Source organism: Rhinolophus hipposideros, assembly GCF_964194185.1.
Source record: "Rhinolophus hipposideros genome assembly, chromosome: 14".
In the NCBI taxonomy this organism is placed as follows: domain Eukaryota; kingdom Metazoa; phylum Chordata; class Mammalia; order Chiroptera; family Rhinolophidae; genus Rhinolophus; species Rhinolophus hipposideros.
The window spans coordinates 24,926,012-24,949,121 of NC_138060.1; the positions used below are offsets into that span (position 1 = coordinate 24,926,012).

General features: G+C 52.7%; 1 protein-coding gene across 12 annotated transcripts in view; it reads right to left on the reverse strand.

Moving 5' to 3' along the window:
* ATP2B2 (ATPase plasma membrane Ca2+ transporting 2) overlaps positions 1–23,110 on the reverse strand; it is a 358,541-nt gene that overhangs the window by 62,570 nt on the left and 272,861 nt on the right. For all 12 annotated transcript variants that reach the window (XM_081072392.1, XM_081072393.1, XM_081072391.1 and 9 more), the window contains 3 exons: positions 20,431–20,628; positions 12,856–13,113; positions 11,720–11,845 (listed from right to left, as the gene is read on the reverse strand). In XM_081072392.1, coding sequence (XP_080928518.1) covers positions 11,720–11,845; positions 12,856–13,113; positions 20,431–20,628 — 582 coding nt within the window. The remainder of the gene's footprint in view (positions 1–11,719; positions 11,846–12,855; positions 13,114–20,430; positions 20,629–23,110) is intronic.

Here is a 23,110-nt window from a genome sequence, read left to right on the forward strand (position 1 = left end):
CATGATGATATCAGACTTCCCCAGGGGTCCATGGTGCAAGAAAAATTAAGAACTCCTTTTCCAGAATTTTAGATTTTTCAAACTGGGTTCCAAAGGGCCTTGGAATTTTTTCAGGGGGCAGCAGGAGCAGCTGTGTGTATGTGTGTGTGTTGGGGGGTGGGAAGTGGGGAGGAGGGAGGCCTTTGCTTAGAGAGGCTCCACTTTTATTCATCTTTGGGGTTTCTGTGTCAGCTTTTGTTTGACTAGAGGGTCTTGTTGCTGCTGGAAGCCAGGCCCCTCCACCGTACAGGTCAGGGAAGAACTTGTCCAAGACCACTCAGGGAGTTTGTAGCAGAGTGAGGATAAAAGACCTTTAAGGGTAAACCTACTGAAAACGTGGTCTATCCATACAATGGAATATTATTCAGACTTAAAAGGAAAAAGAGTTCTGACACGTGCTACCACACGGATGAGCCTAGAGAACACTATTCTAAGTGAAATAAGTCAGTCACAAAAAGAAATACTGTTTGATTCCATTTATATGAGGTCCCTAGAGAAGTCAGATTCAGAGACAGAAAGAAGGATGGTGGTTGTCAGGGGCTCAAGGGAGGGGAAAATGGGGAGTTAGTGCTTTATGGGTACAGAATTTCACTTTTATAAGAAAATGCTCTGGAGATGGATGGTGGTGATGGTTGCACAACAACCTGAGTATACTTACTGTCATGGAACTGTACACTTAAACGTGGTTAAAATGGTCAATTTTATGTTATGTTTATTTTACCATGATAAAAATATTCGGAAAATAATATGAAAAAAAGGGAAAACTCCTGAAGCTGTGGCTTCACTGAGGACATCAGGTGACCCCAGGGAGGGTGGCTGGGACCCAGTGCAGGAAATGGGCAACAGCTACAACAGCCCAGTTCTGAGAGCAGGAGACAGACGGCCCTTTACCTTCAGGCTAATGTTGGAGACGCACAGCCACTGCGTCCTGCCTAGCAGATTTCACAGAACAGATGGGCCACTCCAAAAAGAGAGTTGGCACCTATGGCTGACTAGGCCTGAGTGGTGTCATCTGCAGAAAGCTCAGGGTACACCTGGGGAGGGCCCCTCAGTCCCACCAGCAGCCACTCTATTTAATAAAGAATCGAGATAAATGAACTTTAGCCAGTTAGGCACTCCTTTTGTCATTTTTTCATTTTAATTTTTTCCACTCTGGGTAGAAAATGTAGCACATATTTCTTCACCAGAGAAGTAAGAATCGAGCCTCGGCCTGGAGCAGTGTTTGGGACCATCCGCGGGCTGCATGGTAAGAACAATACCAGGTTTCCTAGACAGGGTGAGAGGAGCCCGGTGGCCATGAATCCCGAACCCCCGACCGAAGCCCCGATGCGCAATGGCCTCCATGACTCGCTTCTTGAACTCTTTTTAGAGTTTTTCTTTCTTTCTCCTCAAGATTGATTGCCACTTCCCCCGTTTTCAGGGTAATTTGTCTCTGAAATACTTCTCTTTGTTTTCCAATTTGCTTCAGACTTGAAGTCTAGGTCAATAAACACCTTAGAATTGTATCTAAAATAAGTGTCAAGAGGTTCTGCTTAGGACTTGAAGCGCTTTTCTGAAAGCTAGGAAGCTATTTGCCCTTTTCAAGAGGTTTCGCCTACCGCTTCCCTTTCCTTTTAGGATCTGAGCGATAGCGTGAAATTGTGGTGTGCGTATGTGTGCGCACGTGTGGTGGTCTAGCCTCTCGGCCTCCAGGATTTCCGGATCTTAAAGTGCTTTACAGACAGACAGACACTCTCCAGTAAGTTCCATTAAGGCAGGTAAAGGTCAGTCTGTCCATTTGTGGACGAGTAAATGAAGGCACGAAGGCCACTAGCTATAACAGAACCCACGTCCTCAGATGGCAAGCTCGTCCATTCCCAGGACAGAAGGACAGTGCTCTTTTGTCTATGGGCAGGGAATAGAGGAGACCGCAGAATGAGCTTGGACACTGATTCCAGGTCAAACAGCCAGTCCTGGTGTCTTCCCATCATAGGCAGACCTGGAGCCCACCTACCTCCCAAGGGGCACAAACGGGGAGAACCAGGGCCCGATAACAGGACCTTGGCAATTACAATAACTTGCTGACAAAATGCTTTCTTGTGCCCTGGCTCAGCTTGGCTGGGGGCTGACAGGAAGGGTCGTTAAATATCAGCAATATTGGACAGATGAGGGAACCAAGGTTGAGAGGTCACGTGGGCGTGGGGTTGGCGTCCTTGCAGATCTTTAAATAAGAAGGAGGAGCACACATTCAGAGTGCAGGCAGCAGGGGTGGTACCCGCGCAAGCTTCGTTAGGACACCTGCTCTGTGCGAGGCCGTGTGCTCAGCCCTGCACATCTGTCATCCCCGAGGCCTCTCACCGGCCCTCAGTTTACGGAGAAGGCTGAAGCTGAGGTGCGGGGAGAAGTGGCATGCCCAGACTCACAGCTGGGCACGGGCACAGCCGGGAGCCTCTCTTCTTTGTCACACACCACCTCTCCCTCCAGGAAACAAGGCCCTCACACCTCGGTCTCAAACACATTCGTGAAAAAGTCTGCTCTGTCTGGGTGGCACTGGAGAAGCTGCTCCCCACCTCACCAGCCCTAGCGGGATGGAAAAAGACGCAGGGGGCCAATTTCCACCCAAGATAATCAGACCCCAAATCATCTTCTAATCTAATCACTCCCATCACAGCAGGGAGCTGGCAGCTCTCCACTGGGAGGCGAGGAGGGCGGGAGAGAGGAGGAGGAAGTCAGGGTGGTGGCCTCTGGCCACAACTCAGGAGACACCAGGTGAGGCTCAGCATGGCCCTGCCCTCCTCAGATGAGCCTGGGGGTCCTACAGGCCTCAGCAGGAGACGGGCCAGAGGAGCTGGGGGCATCGACCGCCCCGTCTGGCGCTGCTTCCTTCCGTGCCCCAGCCTCAGCTCTGACCGCTGTCCCTAGCTCAGAAAACCTCAAACGCTTTGGTTGGCACCCCCTGGGTCCGACCCAGCCTTCTTCTGGCCCTCGGCCACTGATTCCTACCCTGTGGCCTCTGCCCTGGGAGCGTCACAGCGCGCCGGGCCTTTGTGAGCAGCCCCGTCCCCTCTGCCTTTGCTGGCACCGTTACCACTGCCTGAATGCCCTCCCTACCTTTTGTCTAAAGCCTCCTCTTTAAGGCTCAGGACAAACGCCCCTCCTTTTAGGTGGCCTTCCTGATCCCCACAAAGGGACTTCCCTTTTTGCTTGGAACTGACCCCCACAGGTCAGTTCCCTCCCTCCAGATCGGGAGCCCCTTGAGGGTAGGCTGTGAGCGTGAGTCTCCCCGTAGCCTTCCGCAGCAGAGCCTGGCTTGCGGCTGGCACTCCAGCACCTTTTGTAGTGCTACCTCCTTGTTTGTGTTTTCCACAGTGGGCATGTCTTATAACAGAGAACACCACAACCTCAAGAAGCCATCTGGATGGTTTTACAAAGGGTCAAATTCATCTGAGCCTTGCTGCCCTCCCTACCCTTCACTGGGCCATTCCTCTCCCCTACCAGGACGTCAGGGCCTGGCTGCCCCTCCTGCCAGAGAAAGAATGGAGTGGACCAGGTCATTGGCCTAGGCTGTCATAGCCCAGCTCCAGAATCCCCTGCAGAGGGCAGTGCTTATCCCAAGGGCTGTAGAACTACAGGCATGCAAGTGAAAGGGTGAATGACTAAATCTCTCAAACAAAAACCTCAAGGTGTTTGGGCAGGAGCGGAGGGTGTGGGACCCCAGCAGGACCTGGCACTGGGACCTCACTGTCCATGGTCCTGTGGGCACCATCCGGTAGCCCCTACCTCCTCTAAGCTCCCATGGAACCCCTCAGAATATTCAAGCATGGTGGGGGGGTGGATAGAGAGGGCCCTGGGCTGAGAAGGAGGAGACCTGGGGACCAGTCTGGTGTCTTCTTCTGATTTTCTGAGTGATCTGAGGCCAGCCCTCTCCTCTCTGGCTCTCAGTTTTATCTTCTGTAAAATGGGAAGGTCTGGCTTATGTCTCACCTCTCGGTGATGAAGTGTGGGTTCCCTGGGGCCCCTGGAGACAAGGGTCACCCCTGGGTGGGGTAGGGCAGCTCCATCAGAAGGCTGCACCTCAGAGTTTGGATGGGGCCAGCAAAGGCCTGTGCACACACACCGTGGAGCCCCCTGGTTGGGCCATGCTCTTTCATTTGATGGACAGATGTGTGGAGTGCCAACTCTGGGCTCTGGGGCCTGAAGGGAGGGTCCCCTGTGGTGCCTGCCCTCCAGGAGCTCACAGTGTATTGGGTTTGAGGGGAGCAGACAGGCATACAGATCAACCACAGTGCAAGACAGCAGAGATCCCAGGGCCCAGAGGACTGGCCGGGGCGCAGTGCAAGCAAAGGTGGGACAGGGTGACAGCAGTGGATCAGCTGGAATGAAGCTCAGGGCTCATGAGGGGAGGAGCATGAGAGAAGCTTGGTCACGGAGCAGCCTGCTTGGACGGTAGCAGGGTTGGTTCTTTGCTTGGTGTTCAGTAGGGAGCCACTAAAAGTAGTTTTCGGGGGAAGGAGGAAAAGACGTAATACTTACTGAGCGTTCACTAGTGCCAAGTACTGTCTGAGCTGTTTTCTCCACCTGGCTGTCAGTTACTCTGAGATAGCCATCATGCCCCCATTTCACAGACAGGGAAGTAGCCCTGCGAGGCTGAATGCCCTAGTGGGGGCAGAGCTGGGGGAGCAAGGCTGGAGCTCTCGTCCCTGTTCTTTCCACCTTGCCTGGAAGGCTTACGGACAGAGTGGGAAGGCAGGGAGGGAGATGGGCTGGAGAGCGGTGGGGGAGCCGCGTCAGCCATCAGCTCCCACCCATTCTTGAGAGAGAAGGAGCTCAGGCCCAGGGAACGCTGTGGCTCCTGCCAGCTGGACGGCCCGCCCTGTCCCCCCTGTCCTGTCCCACCTGAATGTTCGTTGCCTTTGACCTGGCAGCACAGGGTGGGCCAGAACCTTCCCGACTGCAGTCTTGAAGCCCATCTGTTTCCCACTTGTTCTGAGCAGCAAGAAATGGCCCCCACCTGGCCTGGCCCAGATGTTGGCTGTCTTGGGGCTAAAGGCAGAGGCAAGTGGGGTGCACAGAGGCCCCGAAGGCAGAGCGGGAGGGGCCTAGTTTTATAAAACGAGGCTTTTGAGCCCAGCAAGGGCAAACGGGTGATTGAGGTTGCGCAGAACATGAAGCACAGCTTAGGGCTGGGCCTCAGTGCCCGTTGCTCTCCTGGTTCCGACTCCCCACGCCTCTCTTTGAACAGGGACAGGGGTGAGGTTGTACCTTCTAAAAGGCCACTTTCTGGGGGTGGACATGTGAAGAAAGGATGGAGGCCGTTTGGGGGCAGCATTATCAGCCTGCAGGCACAAGCACCAAGCAAAGCCACACAATTCCCGGCTCAGATGCAGTTTTCCCATCATTATTGTTATCAACGCAGTTAATAACAGTAATAACGAACACTTGCAGAGCACTAGACAGTTGGCAAAGCGTTTCAGCACCTGCGAGCCCATCCCCCTCACAACAGCCCTGTGCGGTAGGTTTTGGTACAAGCATAACCCCAAGCCCTTCCACCCACCCGTGGCCTCTCTGGCTCAGAGAGGTTGAGTGATGGCCAAGGGTCACACAGTTGTGAGCGGTGGAGCAGGGACTTGAACCCGTGCTCTATCCACTACACCCCACTGCCTCTCATGGAGAAGAGGCAGGGTAGTGTAATGGAGAGAGCACGGGCCGAGAGGCAGACTGGGCCTTCCTGCAGTCACGGTGGCGTCCTAGGCTCCCTGGAGGCGGCAGCAGTGTGGCATGTCCAGCTGTCCATGCCCAGCCTATCACTCGGCGGGCAGGGTGGACAGCAGGCCCAAGAAGGTTTGCTGATGTCCTGTGCAGCCTTGTACTGTTAATGTTCTGGCTCCAGGGCTGATGGGGGACGGGAGGGATACTGCAGGGGTCAAACCCACGGGCCTGCTGGAGCCAGACGCTGATGCTTCTGAGGGCAGCCCCAACCCTGGCCCCTTGGCCCCCATCCCTTCCACGGCCGCACTGATGGCACCTAGTTGCTGGTTTCCCAATGGAATTTGGGAACCATAAGACGCTTCAAATAGGCCATGTTGCTGGGTAATAAAAGTCACATGGTCCTTGGAGGTGAGGTCATGCTTGGGGGCTGCAGGAAGAGCACTGGGCTAGGAGGCTGTGGGGGCTGAGGTCTTGCTCTGGCCCGGCCCTCTGTGGAGCCTTACACTCCTGCTCCGGGTCTCAGTTTCCCCAGCTGCAAATCGATACAAGACCAGGTTCTCCGGGAATCTGTGAGTCTCCTGAAAGGCTGCAAAACCACAAGTCTGGGCCTTTATTTCTCAAAACAGGGATCACTGCTTCCATGGGACTCTCACGGGAGTTCATGACCCAGGAAGGTTCAAAACCACTGGCCTTCCACCATGAAAAGCAAAGGAAGGCTGAGGCGCTGCACCCAGTTAAAGGAGGCTGAAGGCGCAGGCCACCTAAATGCCACATAGTGTCCTGCACTGGGTCCTAGGTGGAGGACGCTGTGGTGACAGCTGGCAAAGGTGAAATATGGACAGTGTATTAGGTGACAGTACTGCGTCAATGTTGTTTCCCAAATTGATAGCTGTGCTATGGTGATGCATGGGGATGTCCTTTTCTTAGGGAATACACCTGAAGTATGAAGAGGCCCAGGGCTACCACGTGTGCAGGACGAAAGAGAGGGAGGCTCCTGAGAGAGCAGACAGGGCAAACTGGTACCAACAGTTGAATCAGAGGGAAGGGCAGGGGGATGTTTTTTGTACTATTCTTGCAACTTTTCTGAAAGTTTGAAATTTTGTTAAAATACAACACTGAAAGAAAAGAAATGGGCCCAGGTCAGAGTTTGCACGCCTAGGCCACCCATCTGTTGCTTGACCCACATAGGCTTTAAAAGAATAGGGATTTTTGCCAACACTTAACATTGGGAGACTATGCATGAAAATCTGGATTGCTGGCTCCCCTGGCAAAGGGAGCATTGCAGCCGCACAGGATGGCACATCTGTAGGCAGCAGCGGGAGGGCAGCTGTGCTCTTACTTTGGTTTCCACGCTCTCCCTGTCCTGCCCCGGGGACTTGTGAGCCTGCCATTCCTCAATGTTTCTACTTTGCCTGGTCTGAAGAACCTGACATGGGGCTGGGCCCACCTGGTGGTCCAGAGGAAGGAGCTACAGGCCTTTAAGATTTCCTTTGTGCCCTGAGTGCTGGGGACACCTGAGCCTTTCTGACAGCTAGTCTGCCCCCATTTGTCAGATGGGAAGATTGAGGTCCCAAAGGGCAGAGATGACAGCTGGAGCCGACGGAGGGCTGGAACCTGAGCGCTGTTTCCAAACTCTGAGCTTATTCCACACCACACAGCACCTCACACTGTACCATTTGCAAAGGACAGTCACACCATCTGTGTACATGATCCCCACAACAGCCCTGTGGGTAGGCAGGGTGAAGACACCCCACCTGCTCCTCCGTTGCACAGACACAAATGTGGAGGTGAAGGGAGGTCCATGGTCACAGGCTGGGTGGGCATGCTGGGCCAATTGACCCAGAAACAAAGTGTCCTTTGCTTTCCTCTAGACTGAATCAGTGTGCCAGATGCCGCATGGGGGTGGGGTGGCGGGGGTCTGAACTACCAAGAGGATCCCACAGGTGTCCCCAGCCTGGTCCCTCTGTGTTCCCCGACGGTCATCTGACTGGAAGGCCCAGCAAGGCCTCTTGGCACAGGGAAAGGGACTGAGATGTTTGTCATGCAGAAAAACGAGCATCCAAATGGCAGCTATCCAGACTTCAGAGCACTGGGGAAGAGAGCAATCAAAGAAAACCTCCTGGAGGAGGCAGGCTTATGTAGGCTGAAGGTGGGAGAAGCTGAATGGTGGCAAGAAGGCTGCCAGCCCAGAGAAAGGGAAAGGGGAGAGAGAGTCAAGTGGATACTTTCCCATAACCTCATAGCTGGGGTTATTCTCCTATTTTACAACTGAGAAAATGGAGGTTCAGAAAGGGTAAGAAGCTTGTCCAAGGTCTCCTGGCCAATAAGGGGGAGAGTTGGGATTTGAACTCAGACCTGTTTCGCCTCAACTCCAGACTCCATCCAAGGAATGGAAAGGGAACCAACCTGTTATGAGCCCCTGTTTGCTGGCACTGTGCTAGGTAGGGCTTCACCTGCATCATAACCCAGGACACCCCTATCGTCCTCACAGGTAAACTGAGGCTCAGAAGTGAAGCAACGTGCCCGAAGCCACACAGAGTTCATTTCAGAGCCTGAATCTGCCTCAGCTTGGCCCAACTCTGCTGTCTCTCCACGCTCTGGCAGGCAGTGCCTGAGCCCCTACGGCGTACAGGGCCCAGGGGTGGAGCTGGGTCTGACAACAAATAGCCTCGGGCTTGGGCTCCTGCCTGCTTGGACCTGTCTGGGTGAGAAGATCGATGCAGAAGCGCATCACGGAGGCATCTGTCCATCTACACATGACCAGGAATGCAAGGGGACCGTAAAAGTGAGACCCATTAGATCTGTTTGAGTGACGGGGCTGTGGATGGGTTTTGCTCTTTATTTTATTTGAGATGGTTTGTGCAGGACAAAACTCAATCAACATCATGAGGCTGTGCCTGGAATGGGCCAAGCACAGTATGGATGTTTCAGGCCCATGTGTGGGTCCCAGGCTGTATGAGGGTGACTGCCTGAGGGCAGTGGTGGTCAGAGAAGGCTTCGTGGAGGAGGTGGGGCCTGAGCAGACGGGCGGGAGTTAAAGGAGCAGCGTGGAAGGGAGAGGGCCATTTGGGAGGAGGGAGCAGCCTCTGCAGAGGCAGGACAGAGGGAAATGAACCAGGTGGGTCTGTTGCAGAAGTACAGGACGATCTGTGACTGTCATAGCTGGGAGGGGCCCTGACTGCCGCATCCATGCAGTGCTTGGGCCTGCTCTACAACACTCTTACCCACTACCTGTCCAGGCTCACGTAGTCAGTGATGGGTGGCTCTACCTGTCAGGTGGCCTCTTTTGTCCTACAATAGGTCTGACTGCTGCAGAATTCTTCTCTTCCCAGGTAGATTGGTAGCTTTCTATTGGGCCTTCTATGCTGCTTTCTCTGCTTTCTCACTGTCTTTCCCCATGGGCCTGGCCTAAGCCACTTGCCTCTCCCTCCCTTCATGCAATTGTGTTTCTAAATGTCAGCACTGCTGCTCACAGTCAAGTTCCATTTCCTTCAGTCTCGTTCACCTGCTCTCTGGCAATCTCTGTGGGTCCTTACTCTGGCTTTCTTGCTGCGCCACCCCCTCCCTGGGCTTGTGGCCTCTGTGAACTTGACGGGCACACTTTCCATATTGTGACAGGACAGAGCTCCAGGGAAGGCCACTAGGAACATTCTACTAGATAACTAGAAATCCAAGAATCAGCCCCTGAACCAGCTGGAATCTCCTGGCCGCTGGCACTGCCTGCTCCCCCTTGTCCACCAGGAATTCACAGCAGACCATGGCTGCTATCTCCTAACAGCCGGAGGCCTAGGGTCTACTCCATACCTAGTCTTCCCCACAGTTGTACAGGTCGAGACCAAAGCAGTTTGTTCAACTTGAGCTCGGGGCCTCATCGAGCCTTTCTTCTGTCAGTGCTCGCAGCCCAGCCACTCCCAAGCCAAGGACCAGTCCTAACCCTTCTCTGACCCCACCAGCTTGGGCTTCACAGGGCTCACCCAGATTCTTGCTGAGACTGGGAATGCCTTTTGTGGGTCCCTAGTCCCCTGTCCTTCACCACTGAGTGCAGAACTCCTTGCCGAGTCTCCAAGGACCTGCAGGCTTCAGCTCTCTCTTAGGATACTTTGGTTTCCTGGGACATCAGTCCCTTTGGAGATATCCCGCCACACCTTCCCAGTGATGAGGCTTCTCCTTGACTAGAGGAAGGATATACCCATCCACTTAGGCCCAGCAGCACCTCCCCTCGACTTCCCCTGTTCCAGGTGACCTACCCGCCACTTCTACCAAGGGTGCTTGCCGCTCTGCTAACCACTTCAGCCTAGAGAATGGAACCAGGACCGCAGGTTCTAAGCTGTCATGTGGCCCTAGTTCTGAGAGGGCATTTGAGGCTTTTCATGTTCTCTCAGTCAGGCCTTTACATTTGCTGTCCTTCTGCCTAGAATGCTCTTTCTTGTCATTATTCTGGTTTTGGCTCAAATCCAATCTCCTCAGACATGCTTTCTCTGACCAACTAAGATTCCTGTCCCTTTCCTCTGGGTCTCTATCTCACGACCGTGATAGAATGTCTTCGTTTGATTTATCACTATCTGAAATTACCTTACATATGTGCTTGCTTGTTTCTTTACTGTCTGTCTCTTGGATTCTAAACTCCAGGAGGGCAGGACCTTGTTTGTTCCGTTAACTGGTGGTACACAGAAGGTGCTTAATAAGCGTTGGTTGAATAAGTTGTGGATAAACAAATGCCTCAGGCCTGACTCATTCCTTTTTCCCATCCTACCCAGTAGACGTGTTGATCTCCCTCTGTGTTTCCAGGATGACCCCATACTCCTTCAGACCCCTTTCACACGTGCGCCTTTCACACGTTTGCCTCTGCTGGGAGGGTCCTTCCGCCACAGTTCTGATTGGAGGGCGCCCCCCATCCTTTAAAATCCAGCTCCGTTCCACGTCCCCTTTCTGTTCCCTTTTTGGCTTCCTTACACCTTCACTGTGGGATTAGCTGTTGGCAGCTCAGCTCATCCAAGCCTATCTGGCCTGGGGGCTCCTAAGGCCGGGGCTGGGTCCCAGCGCTCAGCCCAGGGCCAGGGCCAGAGTAGCTGACTGCAGATGTTTGCTGAGCACTGCTGGACAATAAGCCTTTTGGGTGTCCCTGTTGGAAGTGGGGTGTCACCTAGCTGATGCCTCGCCTCTGCAGGGTTTCCTTACCTTCTCTCTTGCCCCTGAAGCAGCCAGAGTGAGATCTTAAAAATGTAAATGTGATCAGCTTGCTGCTTAAAACCGTCCCAGAGAATCCTTATCACGCTGAAAATTTCCAAACTCCTGACCATGGCCCACGAGGCCTGACATCTGGCCCTTCCACCTCTCCATCCTGCTCACAGCCCTCCAGCATGGTCCTCCTGCCTTTGGGCCTTGGCACTTGCTGTTTCCTCTGCCTGGTATAACTTTCCCCCCATAGTCACAGGCCAGCTCCTACTCGTCGTTCACACCTCAGCTCACACATGGCCTCCCCTCACCTCCCCAGCCACCTGCCTCCCATTGTCCTGCTTTATTTCTGTCACACACCTATCACCCTCCGGAGTTTTCCCATTGTGTCTCTCCTCTCACTCTACCACCAGCTCCTTGGGGTTGGGAACTCATCTGCTTCATCCATTGCTGTTTCCTCATCATCCAGCCCAATGCCTGGCACACAGTAGGTGTCCAAAATGACTGTTACCTGACTGATTGTTTTTACTCATCCTTGATGAGAATGAGCTTCTTTGTTTGACTTTTTCAGGAAACCAAGTGACTAGAAGATAAATTCTGCAAGGGCAGGGATTCTTTGTTGATTTTATTCAGTGTTATCCACAGGGCCTAGAGCAGTGCTGGGTGCATAGTAGGCTAAATGCATGTTTGCTGGAGAAAAGGGTGGAAGTCCTCATTTGGGGCTGAGCTGGAGCCAAGAACCAATGTGTGAGACCCTCTAGCCTCAGGAAGGGGACAATTCTCAGGAAGGCGAGCCCACTGGCAGGCTGCAGCTCACCTGACAGCAGCATGGGGTCCTTGTCCACGGACTTGCGCACCTGGTCAGACTCCCCCGTCAAGGAGCTTTCATCAATCTTGAGGTCATTGCCCTGGATGAAGAGGCCGTCGGCGGGGAGGAGGTCACCTGGTGGGAGGAAGGGCAAGGGAGTCAGCGGGGTCTTAGGTGGCTGGAGAGGCTGGAATAGTCCCTGGAATGAAGCTGTAATTACAAGGGCAAGTTCACCACTGGGGACTGACTGCATAGAGCGCCCAGGGTGCAGGAACCAAGATGGTGCCCATCCAAGGCCAACAGGGAGACAACTGGAGCCAAGGGAAGGGCCCAAGGCCTGGAGAGCGGAGGGTGGGCCCAACAACAATCTTAGCCCTAGAGGGCACATTCTTTAGTTTGTTAAGTGCTTCTCTTGGCCTGGTGTGGATTTGGGGCCTAGTTTTCTCAATCATTCTTTCTCTGATCGCCACAATAATTTGGGGAATTCTTTTGAAAGGGATTAGTCTATCTTGGCGAGGAGGAGGATATGCTAAAGATGGGCACGTTATCAGCAAATCAAGTCCCTGAAAGCTGAATGAGGAGCGACACTCCAAGCTCTCCCCTGTCTTCTGCCTCTACTTACCCAGGACATGGTATTGTCCAAATCCCTGTGGCATCAACGTGCTCACTTTATCCATGGCAGGAATACAGGCTTAGAATGTTCTCTCATGCACATCCACTCCCCATAATACCTCTGTAACCTTATAATCATCCATCAATAGCCAAATCAGGGATGGGAAATGGATTTCATCTCATAAACCCATCCTGAGTGTTAGTGGTCCTGGGGTGTTGTGTTGAAGCTTCTGAGGCTACACCTAGGCCCTGAGCTGTGATTGATTAATAGTGTCTGTAATGGGTGGCAGTTTTGAGAGGGGTGGCACATGGGTCATGTATTTGCTATTTCTGATTTAAATGGATTTTGGAATCCTACCCCCTCCAGGAAGTAGCCTTCTACTTCCGAAGGATCTCAGGTGACATTTTGGCTTGGGATCAGTCTTCAGGGACCCACCCCCTTCCCTGGGTCAGCCTCTTTGGGTCCCTTTGGCCTGTCCCACCTCTGCCCAGACTCTGGCTCTAGCACCTGGCTCTGTGGCTGGGACACATACCGTATTTGATTTGGGCGATGTCTCCGACCACAATCTCGGCCACAGGGATCTGGACCACCTGGCCAGCCCGGACCACGGTAAACTTCTGCTCCTGCTCGATGCGGCTCTGTAGGCCCCGGAACTGCTTCTCTTTGCTCCAGTCATTGAAGGCTGTGACCAGGACCACACAGATGACCGAAAGGAGGATGGCAGCCCCCTCGATCCAGCCTGCCTCCGCCTCCCCTTCATCTTCTGCCCCGGCCTGGGCTGCTGCACATCCTGCAGAGAGCAGAAGGAAGCAGGGGGGGGTGGGGTCAAACAGGCAGAAGGGGCCTCATGAGCCTGGATTTAAATCCCAGCTCTGCCAAGTAAAAAATGCTGATCATCAGGTGATCATGATCCATTTATGCAGTGCATCTGGGGGCTAAGTCCTGTACATAATGTTTTACACAATTATCTCAGAGCATTCACTCTGCCCGTTTCACAGATGTGGAAGTCGAGGCTTCTTAGAGAGGACAAGTGACTTGCCTAAGCTAGGAAGAGCAAGTGGAGAACTAGGGTGGCTTTAGAGCCTACCATCTTAGCCACTTCAGTCTTCTCTCTTTGTTCTAGCTGTGGGATTGTGGGTAAATGACTTCACCTCTCTGAACCTCAGTTTTCTCATCTGTAAAATGGGAAGAATATTCTTTATCTTGGGGACCTACTGTAAGGTTAAAATTTAATAAGTTAAGCTCCATAGTGTCTTTAGCATAGAACTGGCACAGAGGAGAGGTCTGATTCACGAGAAAAGAGAAAAAGATGCAACAGAATGAAGTCAATGAATATTACACGTGTATTAGGGTCTAGAACACAGTTTTGCTGATGTCCTTTCTTACATTTTTCCAGCAATCGTAAGGCAGGTCTCTAGGCGTGAGGGCAGGAGCCACAACCCTGGATCTGCCCTATGACAAGCTGATCCTAATTCTGCAGCTGTCCCTGTGCTGTATGACCCTGGGTAAGTCATTGTGTTCCCTGAGCTGCAGCGCTCTCATCTGCAAAATGGGGGTTACTGAGACCACTTTCTGGGTCCGAGGAGAGGAAGGAGAAAGCTCTGGCCAGTGTTCCGTCACAGGAGGTTCTTACTCGGCCCTTGTTGGATGTGAGCCTACACCACACAGTGAGGACACCTACACTCTGACCTGTGGTGACCCTGCACTTCACTGAAACTCCCAGTCTAGGCCCTCAGAGTGAGACCTGCCAGGCCCACGATGTGCAAAAGAAAAAGAAAAAACACCATACACCTTTGATGCAAAGGTCCCAGACTCAAAGGCAGGTTCTGCACACCTGGTGCCGAGCCCTGGGGCCTTTTTGAGCCCTTCCATACGTCCCATCTCCTGCTTCCCCACAAGGATCCAGAGAGTGAGTGAGTGGTATTGCCTCCATCAGCAGACGAGGAAACCACAGCCCGGGGAGGTGACACAGCCACGAGGGTGATGCAGCCAGCATGAGCCCAGGCCTCTTTTCCACTGGGGGTGGAGAACGGCCCTCTCCGTGGAAAGCAACCACAAGCGGTGTCTGACCATCCACTGCTGGAAAACTCAGAGGAGTTTTTCCACGGGGCTGGGCAGGGGCCTGGGCTATGTGCAAGGCCTGCTGTATGCCAAGCATCCGCTTTAATCCTCAAGCTGGCTGAAAACAGAGGGGCAGCATCTCACCCAGTGTCACACAGACTTGGTCGGCCAGCGTCCCCTCTGTCATGTGGTGGCCTCACATGGGAAAGTACAAAATGTTGCCCTAAACCTATGGCCCATCACCTGGAAGTCCAAGTCAATCCCCAGGAAGAGAGAAGAGCAGTTTCAGAGACTCCAGCAGGAGCATCTGGGAAGCCAGGGGTCAGAAGCAACATGACAAGGAGGCCAGGGGTGACCAGGGAAAGCGTCTTGGCTCTGAGCTCCTGGGAAGGTTCAGGCTCAGCGGCTGGGTCCAGGCTTGGAAGAGTAGAGAATCATTGCGGCCCAGCAGTGTGTGTCCCTGAAAAATTCCACATCTTTTGTGGAACCAGCTGTTCCTTCCAGGCGAGTTAACAACTACGTCATTGTCTGGGGCTCTCAAAGCCACTTTTTGTTTCCTTTGGGAATTTTAGACTTTTCTAGTAATTTAAAACTCTTTCACTGGACGAGCCTTTGGTAGTAATGATACAATTGTGCTGATAACTGACAGTAGGCCAGACCTGAGTTCAAATCCTAGTTGTGCTGCTTACCTGCTATGTGCCCATGAGCTAGCTACTACCCACCATGCCTTGGTTTTCTCAGACGCAGAATGGGGGTAATGACAGGCGCTCCCTCCTAGGTGGATGAGGGGACTCCGGGAGAGCCTTTATGGAAGCATGACCACAGCAAGCACACAGTATATGCCCAGGTAAAGCTGCTGCTTCTTCTGGCCCAGCGTTTGATGTGCATTATTGCATTCGAGTCCCCCAGCCAGCCTGAGTGGAGCCTCGAGCCCTGTATTACAGAGGGAATCCAGCTGGATTTCAGACCGTATGAGGACAGGAGGAGGGGAACTAGGGTGCCCCTCTACCACCATGAATGACACCAACAAAAATCCCCAAATTGGGAAACACAGGTGAACCTTGCTAAACAGAAACCCAATATACAGACATGCATTCTCTTGGACTTCAAGGGAGTGATTTAAGATACAGAGCCCAGTGTGTCACTTTACAGGACTTATCCTCTGCCCTTGCCACATATTCTACACGGGAAAGCTGCTCTTTCCCTTTTGTGTGCTTCGTCAATGTACCCCCCCCCCCCCATTAGTTACTGCAGCATTCAGGGCACGTAGAGACAACCCAGCACAATGGAAAGCCTTTAGGCTCTCGAATTGGAAAGACCTGGCTTCAAATCCAGGCTCTGCTATATGACTGTGGGTAAGTGACCTAACCTCTCTGAGCCTCAGTTTGGACAGCTGCAAAGTGGAATGACCCCAGGGACTCTGTGAGTTCTGGACTTAGTAAGGGCTGGCACATGGCCTGGCACCTGCTAGGTACAGGATAAACACTGGTCCTGTTCCCCTTTTCATGAACTGCTCTCCTTAGACTGACTTTTGGAAACCAAGGCATGGTGGTTAAGCAGGATTTGAACCCTGTTCCCTTGACTGCCAGTTCTGCCTGCTGCGCTTGCTGATTCAATACCAAGGAGCCCTTTGGCCCGTGAGGGCACTCACTCTGCTAGCAAAAGCCCATTAGCTTTTATCTCCTCCTGAGAACTGTCTGATGAATGCGTGGTGCCTTGGGATGGCCAGAAAGTGGGCCTGCAGATCACTGGGCTAGGTCTTCAGCCACCAGGAGCCACTGCACCCTGGAAACAACTCCTGATGCCCCGAATGCATTTAGGGGTAGAGTCTAGGAAGGGGAAGAAAAAGGGGAGTGGGCAGATCTCCTCTGTACTGGAGCAGTGACAGGATCTAGGGATGTGACCACATGGTCTGGGGAACCTGCAGCTGCTTTCCCTGAACCTGGGGTTTTCTAGGGTGTGGCCGCTCACTGTCTGTGACCTTGGGGAACCCGTGTGGCCTCGCTGGGCTTGTTCACCAGTCAGATGGGGAAACTACCTCTTAGGTGGTTACTAGGGCCCTCAAAACTGGTCAAGCCACAAACGTTTTCTAGGCACCTACTAAGTGCCTGTCCCCTTGCTGGCACTCTGACACTAGGGGAGCTGTCATGGGCAGGGAGTAGGGAGCGATGAGTGTGCCAATGCCAGCCCTGCCACAAACATACTGTTTGACCTTTGACGAGTGTCTGGAGGTCTCTGAGCCAAGAAAGCAAACAGGAAAGCGCTGTGGGTGATGCGAGGCGCTCTCCAGCCTGTTAGTCCATCCCCAGCACCATTTTATACATAACTGACATGGCAGCAGGTGGTCCTGGCAATTGGGACAGTTCAGAGGTCAGAGCTCAGGCCGGAGCCTGGCTGTTGGGGAGAAGCAAGTATTGTCATAAAGGGCAGGAACTTCACGCTAGAGGTGGATTGTGCGCAGCTGCCCTCACCGCCTCAGAGTGTGGTCTGAGCTACCGTCTCAGCTGGGGTGGGGGGGCCGGGAGAGGCAGTAGAAAGAAGCAGAAGACTCGGATTTCAAATCTGGCCATACCTCCTACCAGCCATGTGACCTGAGGCACATTCTTCCCGCTGTGGGCCTCGGTTTCCACCTCTCAAAGATGGAGGTGATTGTAGCCATCTTTTTGGAGGGCTGCGGGGAGGCACCCCCTGGCACACACTGGGAACTCGACGCAGGCTCCCACCATACCCCCTCCATCTCCTGCCCTCTGAGACCTAATCTTGTACGAAATTGGGTCACATGAGGTCTGGCACTGTCTCAATTCTGCCCCTTTTTGAGGAAATGCAGCTGAGGGACAGGAACAAGTGCTCAGAAGTCAGAACGTCTCTGCCTGAGTCATGGTCCTGCACTTCCTAGAGCGTGACTGAGCAAGTCATTTCCTATCTCAGGGCCTCAGTTTCCTGGATAACAATAGCACCTTCTCACCGCATTGTTTTAAGGATCAAATGAACTTCTACTGTAAAAGCTCCCAACTAGTGGTGGCTATAAAAATAGTAAGAACAGTTATCGTTATTATTATGCTTCTGTGTTGCACTCTGAGCTCTGTTCAAGGTTATTCAAGTAGCCATGTATAATCTTCTACATTTTCTATAAAACTTCTGCAACAATTGCTGCCCATCCTGTATGTCATAAGGTCTTATGTAAAAGTTCATCTTGGAGTTCTTTGTCAGGGGACATACTATGTTCCTAAATAACTGTTTATCCTCCTACGGATAACTTCAGCTATGCAAATCATCCTAATTCCCTTTCTGCCTTGGCTGCCAGGAAGCTGAAAGTCAAATTTATATCTCACTCATGGTAGCAAATACAGTTGGTTTATTTGCTTTCTGTCTATTTGATCTCATCTTGTGAGTTGTGTCCTTCTTATGTCTTTAAACCCTCTTTGGAAAGAGATCATGCAGAAAAAAAAAATCAACTTAGTAATATTATGTATAAAATTGAGGCAGTTGGCCTAATAGACTTGGTTATCTGGTTTCTCAGGCAAATCGGGCTTGGGAGGGTTTAGGGAGAACAGGTATTCAGGGAATCTCAGAGACACCTCTTCATTTGGGGAAAGGAGGCCCACAATGCTTATTTTTTACATGCTATTCCCTTTTTATTTGCTTTCCTGAAGCAGCGAACCTAGTTCAACTATTTATGCATCACATTCATTAGGAAATGTCGTCATAATTAATAAAGACATGTGTTTATAATGTCCTACTAATGGAAAATCAGGTTATAACAATCTAACAACAGAACGATATGTCTTATGTGATTCCCATGTATCCTATAATATTTGTGTGCATATCTGTCTAGCTATCATGTGATCAAGGTTTAAAAACCTTTACCATCATAAAGGAAAGCAGTCATCAAGTTGGTAAATCTCTAGCCCGGAGTAGGTGCTCAGTTTCTGGAATGAAAAGTTGGGTGGAGATCCAGGTTTTCCATTAGGAGTCCTACGTCCTGACTTTGAGAAGAGTGGCTTTGCTCCAGGACCCTCCCTGGGTGGGTGGGGTGGTGCTTCCTGCCTCCATGGTACAGTGTCCCCCCTCAGACTTGGAGGCCCTCGCAAGACCGAGACTCCTCACGTGGGAACACGATGCAGCATGAGCCTCACAGTGTGTGCCTCACGCTGAACCAAGCCGGGCCCGAGGACACGAAGGGGGAGCAGGGGCGCAGAGGCTGAGTCCTTCTCACGCAACGACAGGAGATGAGGTCCCAGGCGAAGACGCAGAGGAGGACGCCCAGGGCAGCCGCACCCATGATGCCAGCAGGTCAGCACCCACCGGGCGTCTGCTATGTGCCAGGCTGTCCGACACTGACCACATGTCCCTTCATCTCCACGTCACAACAACCCTTCCAGGTGGGCTCACTTACCCTGGAAGGGTTATTACGAGGAGGAAACTTTTGCAGATGAGGAAATTGAGGATCAGAGGAAGAAAGTGACTTGCTTAAGGTTACACAGCTGGGAAGTGATGGAGACAAGTTTCTAACTCAGGGGAGCTTGACTTCAGAAACTGTGTCTTCAACCATTTTATTCTCTTTTCACACTGAGAGGGAGAATGGTTTTCTTGAGGCAAAACGTCCCACCCTGACCTTCTAGGAGAGAGGTTGGCAAACTTTCTATGTAAAAGGCCAGATAGTAAATATTTCAGGCCTGTGGGCCATGCAGTCTTTGTCACAGTTACTCAGCTCTGCCACTGTAGTGGGAAAGCAGCCATAGACAATACGGAAAAGAAATGGGAGTGTCTCAATAAAACTTTACTTTTACACAATGAAATAAATTTCATGTAAAAGTCACACGTCACAAAAAGTATTATTTTGATTTTTTTCAACCTTTAAAAAAATGTAAAAACCGGGCCGGCCCGGTGGCTCAGGCGGTTCGAGCTCCGTGCTCCTAACTCCGAAGGCTGCCGGTTCGATTCCCACATGGGTCAGTGGGCTCTCAACCACAAGGTTGCCAGTTCAATTCCTCGACTCCCGCAAGGGATGGTGGGCTGCGCCCCCTGCAACTAGCAATAGCAACTGGACCTGGAGCTGAGCTGCGCCCTCCACAACTAGGACTGAAAGCACAACTTGACTTGGAAAAAAGGCCTGGAAGTGCTCACTGTTCCCCAATAAAGTCCTGTTCCCCTTCCCCAATAAACTCTTAAAAAAAAAATGTAAAAACCAATCTTAGCAAATGGTCCATACAAAAACAGCAAAGTGAGCCTGATTTGGCCCATGGGCCGTAGTTTGCAATCCGTATTCTAGAATATCCAGTGCAAAGAGCTCTGATGTCATCATGAATTTTGTCATCGTTGCAGGCCGCAAGGAGCAAGTGACTTGGGGGTTCTGAGGAGAAGCCCAGCTTTGGAGCTGAAGGACAGTCCCTTAGATGCTGGAGTACCCAGAGGTCAGGGGACCCGAGAAGGATATCTGTGAATGGGATTGTCAAGCACCATCAAATCAAAGAGTGTGAATGCAGCTCACTGGGTAAGCAATTTGGGGGCTTTGTCCTCAGACATGAGAGTGGGGAGCCCTCAGAAAGCAGTCTGGACAGATGTCTGAGCACCCTCACTTGGATTCTGTCCAATAGAACCAGACTCTCTCAGGGAGGGGCCTGAGCAACACTGTTTTGAACAAGTTCCACTGCAAAAGCCTAAGGACTCTATTAGCTGGGTGTCCTTGAGCAAATTAACGTCCTTTTCTGTGCCTTGGTTCCCTCGTCTTTCAAATGGACGTAATCATGGCCCCTACCTCATGGAATTGTTAGGAGAGCATCTCAGCCCAGAGCTTGGCATACTGTAAGTGCTCAAAAAATGCTCACTGTAATTATTCCTATTGTTGGTCCAACGCTTGCATTTCACTGGGGGTGCGGCTGAGCCTGGGGTCTGGTGTGGCCACTCACTGGCCCTGTGCCTTGGCCTTGGTTTTCTCACCTGGAAGGAGCACTAGCCATGAGCCCTCAGCTGTGGCACCCTCCATTGTGGCTGGACATGCACGTTGCAGGGAGGGAAGCGGGGGTCCGAGGCTCCCCCGTCTTACCTTCACTGCTCTCGCCAGGCGGGTGGTAGAAGGAGAGCCCCAGGGAAATGATGGCCGCGATTTCCAGGATGATCAGCGTTACATCTTGCAGCGCCTCCCACACTAGCTGCAGGAAGGTTTTTGGCTTCTTTGGAGGTATGAAGTTTTGCCCAAAAATCTGCTTTCTCTTTTCTAGGTCTGAAGCGGTACCCGGCAAACCTGTGGACACAGTGCAGAGAAGTTGGTCTGGAGGGCCCAGGAGAGACAAACACACGTTGCTGGAATTGTCCCAAGTGGGGCTGGTCACATGGCAAAGGGCAGAGACAGGGAAGAAATAGAACAGGAACCTTGCAGGCACCAGCCAGGAGCCCAGCACCCAGTGCTCGATTTTGGGCCCAGAACGGGCACCTGGGAAATGCCAGAGATACCTCGTAGTGGGGTGAATGGTGGCCTCCCCCAAACATATATCCAAGTCCTAGCCCCCAGAACCTGTAAAGGTGACCCTATTTGGGAAAACGGTCTTTGCAGCTGTAATTAAGGATCTTGAGATGAGATCACCCTGATTATCTGGATAGACCCTAAACTCAATGACAAGCGTCTTTGTAAAAGACAGAGAGGGAAATATACAGACAGAGAGAGAAAAAGTCCATGTGGAGACGGAGGTAGAGATTGGAGTGATGCAGCCACAAGCCACGGAGGCCCAGAGCCAACAGAAGCTGGAAGAAGCAGGAATGCAATGTTCCTTAGAACGTTTGGAGGGAGAACGGCCAACACCTTGCTTCTGGACTTCGGGACCGCAGAACTGGGAGAGAATACATTTCTCATGTTCAAAGCTACCCACCCTCTTTGTGCTCATTTGTTACAGCCGCCCCGGGAAGTGAAGACACACCACCATGCCCACCTGGCACCTGCGCCCTTGCTCCTGCTTTGCACTCGCCTTCCCTGTTGAGCACAGACTCCGAGGCCTCTGCCGGGGGTAGAATGCCAGCCCCTGCTCCTAGCGCTCTGAGCCTCACCGTCTTCCTCTTCAACGCGGATGGTGATGGCACCTCACCCATGGGAGCCTGTGAGCATCTCATGAGATAATGCATGCAGTCAAGTGACTGTTTGTTGAGCACCTACTATGTGCCCGGCACTGTTCTGGACACTGGGATAGAACGGCGAACACGGCAGACAGAGCGCCTGGCCCAAGGAGCTGACCTCCCAGGGGATACCTGCGTCCAGTACCTGGGGGAGGGTGGACGCTCTACTGATGATAGTGTTTCGGGCGCCATCTTCCTCCAGGTGCAGCTGTGCCTTAGAAGAGGAGCCTGAAAGTGAACCTTTCACTGTGAAAATTCAGCGGTGTGGCAGACAGAGGCCAACGCCAGTGGGCGGGGCCAGCTGTACTGTCCACGGGGCCCCTCTGCTCCTCTCCTTCGTTTGGTGCTGCCCTGTGTCACCCCAAGTCACTGGCATGTCATTTACTTTTCCCCTAACAAGTGCCCTGGCACACGGCCTGCCTTGCTCACGCTGTGCAGTGAGCCAGGAGAGCCCTTCCTGCCGTCTCCACTGGTGAGCCCATTCTCAGGGCCTCTGCTGAGAAGACTTCCCTCCACCCCAGGCAGACCAAGGCTCTGTGCCCTCACGTCTAGCATGGCCTTGAGCACAGCAGGGCTTACCCGTTCCCTGACCCACATCCCACCTGGGCCTTCGTGTCTTGGGGGTGGACCACTCACAGTCTAGCACTCAAGGCACTCACCACCTTAGTATCCCCCCACCGACTGTACAGGTGACATGCCTGAGTGTTACAAGCCTGGCCTGGGGTATCATCACAAAGACTGCAGCATGAACGGGCCCCTGCAGCAGGGCAATGTCTGTCCTGTCCTGGAGGCCAGCCCGGCCCCAGCTCACCTGTGGCTTCATGAGGATAGCTGGGGGGTGGACAGGGAGGGGAGGGAAAGGGGCACGCCCTTTATGGGACCTCTGGTCTCAGGCTCAGGGACCTGGGGGGGTCCCCAGAAGAGCACCCCTACGAGGATGCTGGGGTCAGAGTGATGGAACTTTCTGCTGTTAGTTATGGGGGTGAGTGATCTCATGCCAGATGGTTCTGGGGTGCTAATAGTTTGTCGTTTATTGGCTCATTTCTCCATTCATTCACTCAACCCACATTTCTCAGGCCTCCACGTGGGCCTAGCCCAGTCCTGGGTGCTGGGGAGAGTGTTGTGAAGGGAATAGCCCGGTGGCTCATGGACATAAGAACTCAGTGGTCTTGGGAGTCCAGCAGTCTATGGTTCAGGGGTACAGGGAGAGGGTCATGTTCCGTCTGGGGTTCTAGGTGCAGAGCCTCTTCTGATGCTGACAGGAAGACCTCCTTCAGGAGCCTCTAAGAGCCAGACTGGCTAAGACCTTGCAGGAGAGCCGGGGGTGGGGGTTAGCTTGTACCTGGGGAGACCCTACACCCACTTTGCCTATCAGTGTGGATAAGCTCTGGAGATCCAATTTCATGCCTGTGCATTGAGAATGAGGGAGCCCAGAGCAGGGTAATGTCCATTTTATAGACAGGGAGACTGAGGCCTTCATGAGACCCAGCTGCTGTCTTGGAGCAGCTCCTTGGTCCTGAGAACCCAAGCCAGCTCTGTTCTAAGCACATGGAGATGTTGCCCGCCCCTTTCCATGCTGGGATGGCTAATATGCCCATATACAGAGCAAGCAGGCACGC